General features: G+C 33.5%; 1 protein-coding gene across 1 annotated transcript; it reads left to right on the top strand.

Moving 5' to 3' along the window:
* Positions 1-536: 536 nt before the first annotated feature.
* Positions 537-2,965, top strand: LOC146535756 (uncharacterized). The gene is made up of 5 exons (XM_085191985.1): positions 537-546; positions 863-1,114; positions 1,539-1,739; positions 2,248-2,496; positions 2,790-2,965. Exons 2-5 carry the CDS (start codon positions 877-879, stop codon positions 2,963-2,965), a joined length of 864 nt encoding a protein of 287 aa, XP_085048111.1. The 5' UTR covers positions 537-546; positions 863-876.
* The last annotated feature ends 9,684 nt before the right edge of the window (positions 2,966-12,649 follow it).

Raw genomic sequence — 12,649 nt, 5'->3', positions numbered from 1 at the left:
TAAAGCAGACTACGTATTACACGAAGAGATTTAAACTGAATTAACCGTTCGATCGGAAAATTGGAATGCCACACAGATAATTACCTGACACTCACAGAAAAGGAAGTCTCTTAGAACGAAGATTCAAATAAGCGTGGTCGAAGGACCAAGTGATGCGAGCGGCCTTCGCCTTTATCACGAAAAAATAACTTGTACTGCGATATCTCACAAGTGCGTGAGAAAGGTAGATTGAATCTGGTGAATTTAAATTTTATAGCATTATTCCAATTAAAATTTATTTGCTTGCTTTTTTCTTTTAATATTTGAGTTTGAACTTTAACTTTGTATCAATAATAAAAACCGATCGTCATGTTTACGACCTCATAAAGTGTATACAATAAAACAAGTCGGAAATGTAAATTGTACTTGAACCAATAAAAAAAATCATTGACTTTGAAAAAAAAGTTTAAGTTAATTAAACTAGATAGATATATGTAACTAAAATAATGTTTATATATAGATGGGTATTACAAATATTTAATTTAATCTTTCTACATTATTCAAATGGTAAGAGATAACTTACAACAAACTTTATAAATAATATATAATTATTATGTGTACTTGAGAAACTCAATGTAATTTCTACATGTTATAAGTCATTTTTATGAATGACATATTTTTCTAAACTTTTTTTCAGAAACACGCTGTTCCCGGAACTGTCTACCTAATACAGAAAGCATTGCGTGTTGGGTGGCGGTACTCAACGCCGCGCTTTAGGAATCGAATCCATAAGCTGACGCGGTTACACACACATTTATACCCCTGCACTATGACTGGCGTCTAAAAAGTTGTTACAATGAAATAACAAAAGATATTATTTCAGCGCAAAAGTTTCGAATGGACTATATGTGGGCTCATGCCTACAAGACTTTCTATAGATTACACGACTTGGCAACCGATTGGCAACAAGCCCGACAAATGTGTGAAGCAGAAGGCACAACATTGCTTATTCCAGACACATTGGACGAAATAGAAAACTTAAAGCTACTAATGAGCAATATGAAAGCGCACTACACTGCTATATTCGTGGGGATACATGATAAATTTGCTGTGGGATACTATGTTACAGTTAGAGGTACTGTTTTTGATATATTAAAAAAATCACGCTGTATCCCGCTCACAGCAGGTTAGGCAGAGGGAATTGGAGAGAGCATTCCTTCACTCTAGTGTCGAAGCAAGGCGCAGCGTTGACTTCCTCCACTCAACGCGCTTTGCCTCTAGAATTCATCAGAAAGTAAGGAACGGAGTGTATTATTGCTAGGCTCTCTCTACCTACCCTGCCTCTGCTATATACAGCAACATATGATACAGCGTGATGCTGAAAAAAATAATTAAAAGGCCTTAAGCGTTTATGAGGAAGTAATTAACACTCTATCTAATTCTATTTTCTAATACGTCAAATTTATCAATCACGAAGCAAATATCTGATAAATGTATATAATAAATTCCATTCACATAAATTTATAGCCTATATACAGCCTGATTGTATATACTTACAGGGGAACCTATATCTGGAACTATCTTAGAGCTCCTTTGGGCGGAAGGTAGGCCAAATAATGCCAATGGTACGGAACACTGCGTCGTTATGACAAGAGAGGGTCTGTTAGACGATAGACCGTGTTCGGACGTGCATCCATTTGTATGTAAAATATTCGGTAATGAAACAAAATATAATGAGGCATGTGATAATTATGATGAAGGTTTGTTTCATATTTATTTTATTTCTTTCATGCACAAAGTGTAACTGTAAACGCGACTGGTTGTGGGTTCGATTCCCATTCAAGGAAATGAAATTTATTTCATTCATTCACTCTAGTGTCGAGACAAAGCGCGCCGTTAAGTTCCGCTACTAATGCGTCCAGAATTGTAACTTGTGGAAACTAGGAAAGGGCCTTAACACTAGGTGCCTTCTGCGTACCCTATTTGCAGGATACAGCATGAAGCTGATGAGCATCTCGCATTTAGTAGGATAGGATAAAGAACCTAAAAGTAACTCGCTCAGTTCATAACACACTTTGAACTTGATGATTGATGATGAGTATTGATGAAGATTTTACGATTCCTTACTTTGTGTAACCAGATCGCAAAATTACTTAAATATATCGCCGCGCCGAATTTCAACACAAAGCTATAGTATTCCGTAAGGTTCTGTAGAATTTAACATACCTATGAAAACATATAAAATTTAAATGCATTATTTTTTAACAGGCTATGTTCCTCAACAAGCGATAAACAATAAATGCTATAAGTTTCACGCTGAACCATTGTCTTGGCATGACGCCTACTTGGCTTGCAAATTGGAAGAAGGACGTCTTGCTATTATCAACTCGGCGAAAGAAGCGAGTGTAATTGTCGGCTTCCTGGGAGAACATTTAAATAGCAAAACTCCTGATCCTAACATTTTATATCTTGGATATAGTGATCTAATGTTCCCTTATCAATACAGAACTATCGAAGGTAGATTTATATTTCGACTGAAAACCTAATATTTAATATATGATATTAAACATACACTGTTAACAAATTCCTAATATGCATCCGAAAAAAGTTTTGGTATATCGATTGGTTTAAAAATTGGTAATTAACTCCCTGAGGCCACGTTACCCTTTATTTCAGTTTCGCCTTCTTTTTAGCAGTTCTTCACAACATTCTTTAAATTTATAAAGGGTTCACATAATATCTCTCACTAAAATGTCAAATTTCAAATTATTGTACCACTATATGTTATACTGTATTGTAATATTTTATAGGTCAAACTCTAGAAGAGGCTGGATACGCATCTTGGAGTCCCATGAAAGAATATAATACAAAGAATAAAGTGAAACGTTGCGGGGCTATTTCACGGACAGGTTTCCTTGAAATCTCATATTGCGAACAACCAGCTATGTTTCTTTGTGAAAAAGTCTTAAAAAATTCTTCTAAATAAATGATACTGCTAAACCTTAATTACTTTAAGCAAAAAATCCATCTTGATTTTGTAGAAAGGCCATACATCCATTTCTTGTTGCAGATTTCTTGTCAGAATGAAGTGTCGTAACACTAACTTCTGACGTATCCTTAGCAAAAAAAGAGAAAAGTTTAGTAAAAAAATAATGCAGCTTATAAGGCATGCATGATGCTATGTATTCAATTCATTAATCATAATCAATTCCCATACAAATAAACAATTCAATCCAGATAGCAAATAACAATATAATAATTTAAACTATTAGGCATAACGCATAAAATCGTATTATCACTACTTTTATGCACCACTTAATTATTATAATTAGTGACAAATTGTCATAGTGACGCGACACAAGTACTCGCATTAGTGGCAGTTAACGTCAGACGTCATGACCTCTCATCGGCCCCGTTGTGTAACCGACAGGCCTCTGACGTTTGACGATAATATGTGCGCAATATACATTTAAAGCCAGTGGTGCGCGCGACTCGATGGATTGCGACTTTGTCGATTACGACCACCGATTGAACGGGGTTAATAAGCGTGAAATGTTTTCGTTGTTCATTTTTACGTGTTTCCTTTGATGATTGTATTGGTGGGGGGTTTTTTTTAATTAATGTAAGGAAATTGTTTTATTTCATACACCTATTTATGGTGGGAAAGTAGGAACACCGCTTTTTCTTCCCTATTTGTTATATTATATTTAAAAATTAGAGGAACAAGTGAGAATGCTGGTGGTTAAATTATTTTATTTATAACAAATGAACCTGATAAGCTTAAATAAAATATACATAAATTAAATTATAAAGAAATTAGATGATACAATATACCCAATCTATCAATAGCTTTTAAACTTACCAGCAGAGCATATAACCACAGTTCTATGTATTTAACTCTCAATATTGGTCATCGAAATAAACTTATGAATGCGGCATAATTACGCTACTTCGTCGATCATTTGTAAGTTAAATATTAGATGCCGAAAAGTTAACGTATGAACTTGAACAATTAAGTTAGTTCGGAACGAGGTAGTCCGTGATTAGAGGGATGTCCGTTATCCTCGCTCGCGGCGACTGTCGAACATTGTTTCGAACAAATCTGGCGGTGTATAATATTATGTATCTGGCTGTATATTATTACGTTTATATTTATTTACTTCTGATAATCAATATATTAGTGCGTGAAGGAAGTAACTTTTTTCATTTTTACGAAAACTGTGGGTGTGAGAGTATGAAATTTGGTAGAGTTTTAGTTAATGTAGACTGCAGAATGCTAATATTTTTTTAAATATCGCGTAGAATATACATTACATTGATAAAATAACTGTACACGTGTTAAAATTTAAAAACAGCGTCGTGCTGTATCCCGCACACAGTAGTAGGCAGAGGGAACCTAGTGTTAAGACACTCCGTTTCCCACTTTCCGCCGAATTCAGGATTCATTGCGTGTTGATTGGCAGAACTCAACGCCGCGCTTTGCCTCTACACCTGAACGAAGAAATGGAATTATAAATTTAAGTAAATATTTAATTTCTACGAGTGGGGATCGGTCCAACAACCAATTGATTTTACAGTCACACTTTGTGCCCCTGCCCCACGACTGGCCTCGTGGCTTCAGCACGTACTTATTATACACTTAAATTAGTTCCATAGTACTGATAAATCTCTGTTTACTTTATATTATCTTTCTTATTAACACTGAAGAAATATATAAATTATTGAAATGAGGCACAGCCCTTGAATTCTCAAAGGAATAATCCTTAATTACTTAAAATACGATTTTGACTCAGTTCTAATTTGGTTGTATAGTATGCATAATTAGTATATGTGCTTGTGTCAAATATAATTAGTTGTAACGCCATTTAAGTAAAAACAAAAGAATGAAGCAAAAAAAATATATTTGAATTCGCTACAAAATTCAAATATTAATAAAAAGATATGACATGCGAAATACTTGCAAATGTATTATTTATTTATATAAGTATTTGTTTATTTCTCCTAATCTCCGTGAACAATGAGAATTAATGAGACCAGAACCATGCCACAGCAAACACACTGTATCGTCAATAGTTACTTTAGTTTATGTGCAAGTTCATTAAGAGTTAATCGCTAATATCAAACATCGTAGTGGTACAAATGTAGCGAAATTATTCGTTATTCGTAGGTACAATTAGGCGGCAACCCCTCGGGCTCTAATGAATAAGCTGCTATCAATGCGTATTGATTCACAGAAATATTAATTAGCAAATGCATCGTTGTGCCGTCTATGTATTTTACAGTGCTGGAATGCAATTTATTACAATTATAAAAGATTTTTTCTGTTTTAATATTAAAATACTTGTTTTACTTTTGGAATGGAATGGCATTAAATTACCTATACTTATTTAGAAAACGCTACAGTTTTAAACGTATCGAGATTTGAACCCGCGCCTCTTACGGTTTCTCGTCTACGTCAAAATTCTTTATGTAAACATATAAAAGCATTTTTATATGTTTACTAAATAAGTATTTTTCTATCGTAAATTTAGAATAGAAATTTTAGAAAAAAATCTTAACACCCAGAGCGAAGAAATGGAAATATAAACATAAATAAATATTTCACTTCCTCGAGTGGGGATCAAACCCACAACCGTCGCGTTACAGTCACACCCTTTTGCCGCTACGCCACGATGGCCTCAATTAATTTATAATTAAAATTGATAATAAACATAATTGACAGTAATCCATCTATAACTGTTATTATCTATATTAAAAGTGAATGGAACCACCTGCATTAAACAGCTTACGCGAGCGCTCGACGGTCGCTTTTGAGTTAAATTTTATTTGATTGCAAGCCCGTCACGACAACAGGCTGATTGATGTATTGCCGCTCGTAGTCAAAGATGAAAGCAATTAATGCATAGAGGTGGTGTGTGTTTGTTTATATTCAAATTTATTTTCCTCATGTTATCTTTTTTAGAACTTATTATTATATATTAGCTTACCAGCATATACTTTAATTAAATTAGTGAATCAATTTTACATTTTTATTATAAAAAAAATACATTTAAAAATATAAAAAAGCTTAGCTTAGCTTTGTTATTAAGATTATAAGATGAAAAACTGTCACTGCTACTACCCCCATATAATAATTGGAAGCTAAAGTAATGTTATAAGTATAAAAAATTGTAAGAATGGTTGTTAAAACAATTTGAAATGGTTATATATGCTAAATTATTAATTAAAATGAGAATAAGAATCATCAAAATGCCAAGGCGTTAGGTCTCTACAACGCCACATAGGAACACACATACGATTATATACATCCATACATAGACTCATAAACACATTATACTCCTTGCGTAGCGCAGTTGGTTAAAAATAACCATTATAAAATTGTATTCTAGTTGGTACAATACAAGTACAAATGAAATCTTAATTTATTTCACTAAAGAATTTTTCCATTTATCTGACTACATTTTACATTTTAAGAGTATTTCTATTACACAGAATACAAGACATCGAAATTGTGTAGTAAACTTACATAAGAATATTTCATTTGGTACTGAAATTTATAAGGTAATTTAATTTAATTGACATAAATACTTTAAAAACTTATTTTTTTTAGCGTCACGCTGTATGCCGCACTTATTAGGATAGGAAGAGGGAGCCTAGTGCTGAGTAGCTGAACTCAACCCCGCGTTTTGACTCGAGACCAGAGCGAAGAAATGAAAATATTAAATATTTCATCTCTGGCAATATTTGGTTCCGACATCAATATGAAAAATCTATAAAAATGATTTCAAAGTGACTATAGGAGTCACGAGAAAGACGAGAAATACCTGAGGCTATAGACTATAGTATTTTTTTTAATTATGTTTATTACCAGCACTTTTGTCTGGATGAACCGATTTTGATAATTCATCATTAATTTATTAGAAAAATAGTGCTCGCTGTGTGGTCTGATTTTAATTTGGACCATTTCTGACAATGGTATCCAAGAAAAAAGTCACATAACTCAATATCCCGTCAACCCATTTCGAAGTTGATTTTATTGGAAATGATACAAACACTTCAACAGTTAATTTCATGAAATTTTGGTCAGGTTTTGATTATGAGATCCGGTTAAAATTGAAAAATTAGTTTTTTTTGTTAAAAATTATAATAATTATTAAATATATGAAGTCGGATTGTTCTAACACAATAAAGACATAGTAATTCATAGGCGACACATGAAAAGTCGCGATGTCGATAAGCGGCCCCTTTCATACGACATTAACTACATTAGTGACGCCACATTTCGTAACAATCTGCGAGGTGGCTCAGTCGCGTGTGAATCCGAAGATACAGCAGCTCATTTCCTCAATCCTAGCTCGGAGAATAGTTTAATACTGTTTGTAATAAAGTTAATTTTGTTATTTTATACAAATTAACAGTAACACGAGACTGGTGGTGGTGCAGGGGCCCAAGCGTGCGACTGTAAACGCCATAGGTTGTGGATTCGATTCTTACTCGATGGAAATTAAATATTTAATATTTTCATTTCACCGTTCTAGTAATGATGCAACGTGCGGTTTTGAGTTCAGCTGCTCAACACGCAATGCCTACAGAAAGTCGGGAATGGAGGAATCTTGATGAGAATAGTGTGTCTTAAATCTAGGTTCCCAGGTTCCCTTTACAGCGAAGCAAAAACAAAACCTCTAGTATTTAATAACATTGATAATAATAAAACATTAATATCATTGTAGCATAGTTTACGATAAATTCTCGAGTACTGATGGTTCCAACTGAAAATACCTTGCGAAGAAACATTAGTATTTAAAAGACTATTTTAGGTTATTTGGCATGACTGAGCAAATCACCATTAGAACAGACTTTTTTACTATTATCTTATCTTCCTCAAACTCCGAAAGAAATGAAAAAATATTCTACTTATAAAAACATATTCTGTACAAATTTTGAAGAATAAAAATAACATTTAACAATAATAATAGGTATATCGTTTCACGATATGATAATAAAACTGCATCTCGATTCTCATCACACTCGCTCCAATATTGAAATGGGGGCCAACACCTGGGACATCGCGTTTCGATTGAAAAATGCTTATTATATTGCTTTCTTGTAAATGAAAACGCAGTTTATTTCTTGTACACAGATACATAACGACTCTTTCAATTTGCGTTTCAATATTTCATATATCATTATTCCAGAGAATACCTACCTATACTTCAAGCGAGCAGGCGACGTATGAAATGATGAATGGTTTGGAGAGGAAAATGTTGTCTATTCTTTACACGTTTTTGTGATAATTAAAGTCCAAAATTGGATAATTTTATGATATGATATAAGATAAAAAAGTTTCAATTTCTTATAAAATTACCTTCAGTAATTTTTTTTTATTGATTATTATAATTCTTAATCATTTTTATATGCTTAGTACGAGTAAGCCTTGCCCTAAACGCCTTGATAGTTTAAAGTCCCTAAAAAAATTTACATGATTTGCATTGAAGAATTTTCCTATGGAAAGAGTGCGTGCTGCTATTGATAACTGCCCTGCACGTTTAAAGAACTGTATTGTAGCTAATGAAGACCACTTCGAAGAAGCTTTATATATTTTTAATAGTTTTATATTAATGTATTAAGCTAGCATACTGCAATAGTAATAAATGTTACGTACAATAAAAGAAATATTTTTAGTAACAATATTTATGACAAGACTAAGCATTATTAAGTAAAAGTAACACCATTTCATTTTTAAATGTCTAAATAAGAAAATAAACAACAAGTTTCGTACGAAAATCATGAATGCTTTAATAAAAACGCAGTGTGAACAGGAAAAAATATTGTACGAAAACGGACTCCGTAATCTAATCCTATTTTTCTTGATGGCATTGTAATTTAAATCTTGAAAAATATATTTTTTTAACTTATGATCCATACCTTATTTACAAAAAAAAACTGGTAAATCCAGTGGTCGCCAGTTCAAATTCAATTGCAATGGAAATATAAGTGCCACACTTATCTACCCAAGTAGAATTGCAGTATTGAATTTTGTTACGCAAATTAGACAAAAATAGTTTTGTATCTAAATAATTATTATATTTAGATCTAATTGTCCCAGCTACTCGCTTAAAAGGCTGAACATGCCTACTTTCTTAAAACATTTCTTTTACTTGAACTAGGTCAAGTACGTACTTCCATAACCCAAGCCAAATACCAAAAATAAAATATCTCAAAGTATTTCACAAAGAGGCAACCTACCAGCACAAAGCTAGACAAAATATAGCGTTTTCTACGCTAGAAGAATATAAATAGTCATAAATTTCTTTAACTCCTTACGACTAAAGTGAGATCGATCGATATACGAAACATGCACTTAAGGTAATGGTTTCCAAAAGCGACGTCGTTACTATGCTCCATTTTTTGGTTGCTGCGATTAAAAATGTATGTGACCAAGAGTCCGGGAGACTCCGAAGAGAAACCCAATATTAATGTTATTCTTGAACCAACCAGTGCAGTCAATTTCAATTTGCCTTAGACGCGGTTGAAAAACTTCATGTGGAATTATATTTTTGTCGTCGTTATATGAATCTGTACTTTTATTAGATTAAAGTTTGAAATGTCATATAATTGTTGCTCATCAGTTGAAATATTCACATTTGCTATTCCTTATTTTTTATTCTCTTTTTTTTAGAACAATTTGGGTCCTAAAAACTAATATATATTTATGTATTAAGGCTTTATATCAATTAATCTATAGTTATATGATCAAATTAAAAATAAAAATAAATATACATATCTATACTTTCACATGACAATAAACAAACAGTAAATAAGATTTTATATACAAAAACGCCCTAAAATAAAAAAGTCATCCGTCAATGACAAATTGCCTGCAAAACTGGGGGTGGTATTGACATTTTTTTGTAGTTTTTAATCTCCTTCATATTATGCATTCCGCACACGCCTACTCCTTGTAGGGCTTCGGGTTGCGTTCCACTCCAGTCGGGCCGCGTAAGCTGAAAGCAAAGCAAAACTTTCCACGCAAAACTAAGTTTTAGATTTTTATTGCTTTTAGAGAACGTGAGACGCAATAATATTAAAATTTTACTGACTATGTATGAATATTACTGCGAAGATCAAAGTTGTGAGGTAAGATGTAAACTTGGCTTCCACCCCGCATTCATATTGTTTCATAAATTCAATTTTCTTCTCTCAACTTACAGTAATCTATGACACGATTTCAACAGTTGAATCATTTACCGAATGGATTTATAAGCCCTTTCAGAGCTTATTGAATTATAATTTGCATAATGGCTAGTTAATTTAGATACCAATTAGAATTGTAACGCATTGCCATAATAAATGTAGTATTATTATAGAAAATATTTATATCTTTCGTGTTCCAAGGATCATTTGTCTCGTACACAATCTGTCTGCTGGAGACGCGCGTCTTAGTACTTTCGCTAAAAATGCAAATTGTTTGAACTGACACCACGCCCCCGCGATACGATGTAGCGCCAGCAGTTGACTCGAGTCGGGAAAGAGGATAATTTTTCACCAGGATAGGAAGAGCAAGCCACACCCCTGAGAATCTGTATTGTCTAACTAAATATATTTTCCAAGACTTACAGTTAATGTTAACAAGTCTGAAGTAACGTTTCTTATAATAGATTTCTAGTTGGTTGTTATTTACCAAGTTTAATAAAATTTTATGTTAATCAACGAAGCTACTTTTCATGATGTGCTTCTAATATAATAAATGTGCTTTTTTCGCAAAAACTACTGAACGGATTTGAATGAAACTTTACAGTAATATTGCTTATATATCAGAATAACACATAGCCTCTAAATTGTGTATAAATAGATTTCATAATTTGGTTATAGTACAAGCGGGTGAAGCCGCGTTTGGCTAGCTGGTATTTTATAAAGTTTAAGTTTATAAGAGTTAATTATCAAAGCTATTAACACATTGGGAGTGTAGAACGACGGTATCGTAAATCAGGAGTGCAAACAGTGTATTAATTACAAATGCAAACAGCGAGTGTGGTCGGCCGCAGCCGTCTCTACCCAGCTAATGATTTGCAGTGCAGCTATACAAACCAGCGGACAGAAATATCCTAAACTAAACTAATATATGCGTTACTTATATAACGTCATTTTGTAATGTTCATTTCATTTTCTTTTAGTTACTTTGGTATTCCATATTTTATTCAAGCGTTTGTGAGTTACACTTAATATATATGACAATATAACAATATATACTTTTATAAATTAATATAAAAAAATACATTTAAAATTATAAAAGCATACTCTTCGGACGGTGGTACACAGGTACTGGCTAAGGCTCCAGAGAGAACTCCAGTAATACTGCCTTCTGCATCCGGTTCTTGACACAACAGCTAAGCGATAACCTAAAGATTTTGGTCGTGGCTTTTTCCTATAGAACCGTTAACTGAAATCACGAACGACAGCAAGTTCATTCGCTAACTTCAAATGTTTATATAATTTTTCTTTTTGACCTTCACGAGATTGTCATCATGTGGGATAGAAATGTCAGTACTAGTAATGTATTAAAAATACACAAAACAAAACTACTTTAATTTTAACCTGTTCATATTACATAAACGTACACATTTCGAAATTGCATCCCAAACGTAACTAAATTAGTAGAATACTCTTAAATAAATGTATCCCAGCATCCAAGTCAGCGATGATGGAAACAATACACCTGACTAAAAGCCCGTTTTAATTTCATTTCCATTACTCAAGCGTATAAAGATACGGTTTTGCATGGAAGCTGGTATAAAAAGGAATGCGTACACTGCCGTCGAAACAATAATGTGCGATTGTAGTTACTTCCACAATAGGAGTTGGCGACGAGACATGCGGGCGACGGAGAGTGGGGAGAGAGGAGAAGTAAAATCGGTCCTTTCAAAACATTTTACCGGGACTTAAAAAATAAAAGAATCACTCATAGCATACCAAAGCATATAGCAACCAACCTTCAATCTAATACGCAACGTTTTACTTTAATCGTACGTGTACTTAAATAAAATGTTTGGGAAAATTTGGTTTTATATGAAATATTTTAAAACAAGAGATCAGGCGTGGCGTATGGCCACAAGCTTGTGAACGCGACATGTTATGGGTTCGATTTCGACTAGAGAAAATAAATTATTTAATATTTGTATTTCTTCCCTCTGGTGTTAAGGCAAAGTGCGGAATTGAGTTCGGCCACTCAACACGCAATGCCCATAGTGAGAAACGGTATGTCTTAACACTAGGCTCCTTCGGCCTACCGTGCTACATGCGGGATATAGCGGGATACAGCGGGAAAAAAATTGAAACACTAAATTGTAGAGAAACGTAGATAAACGTAAAGGTATTGTCAACATGTCGTAACCAGAAATCGACTAGGAAGTCAGCTATACTCGTGTATTTTACAACTGGCGAATATTCGATTCAATCGACCCCACCTTGCTTTAAGTGTGAGACTATTTTTGCTATCGCACGCTTGGGACACACTGGCCAGGCTATCGTATAGCCAAATGGAAAACTAGATGGCTTTTCCGGCTTTAGTTCAAGGCCGATGATTTGAAAGAGAACTGCGTTATGTTTTTTATTATATATAATTTGGTAAAGGCATAGCAAACAAGTTTTGTATCTCCTATTATAATAAAGT

The sequence above is a fragment of the Heliconius melpomene genome, chromosome 10 (assembly GCF_056956725.1).
Source record: "Heliconius melpomene rosina isolate 202511_hmr_F chromosome 10, ASM5695672v1, whole genome shotgun sequence".
In the NCBI taxonomy this organism is placed as follows: Eukaryota; Metazoa; Arthropoda; class Insecta; order Lepidoptera; family Nymphalidae; genus Heliconius; species Heliconius melpomene.
This window is presented reverse-complemented; position numbering and strand designations above follow the sequence as displayed.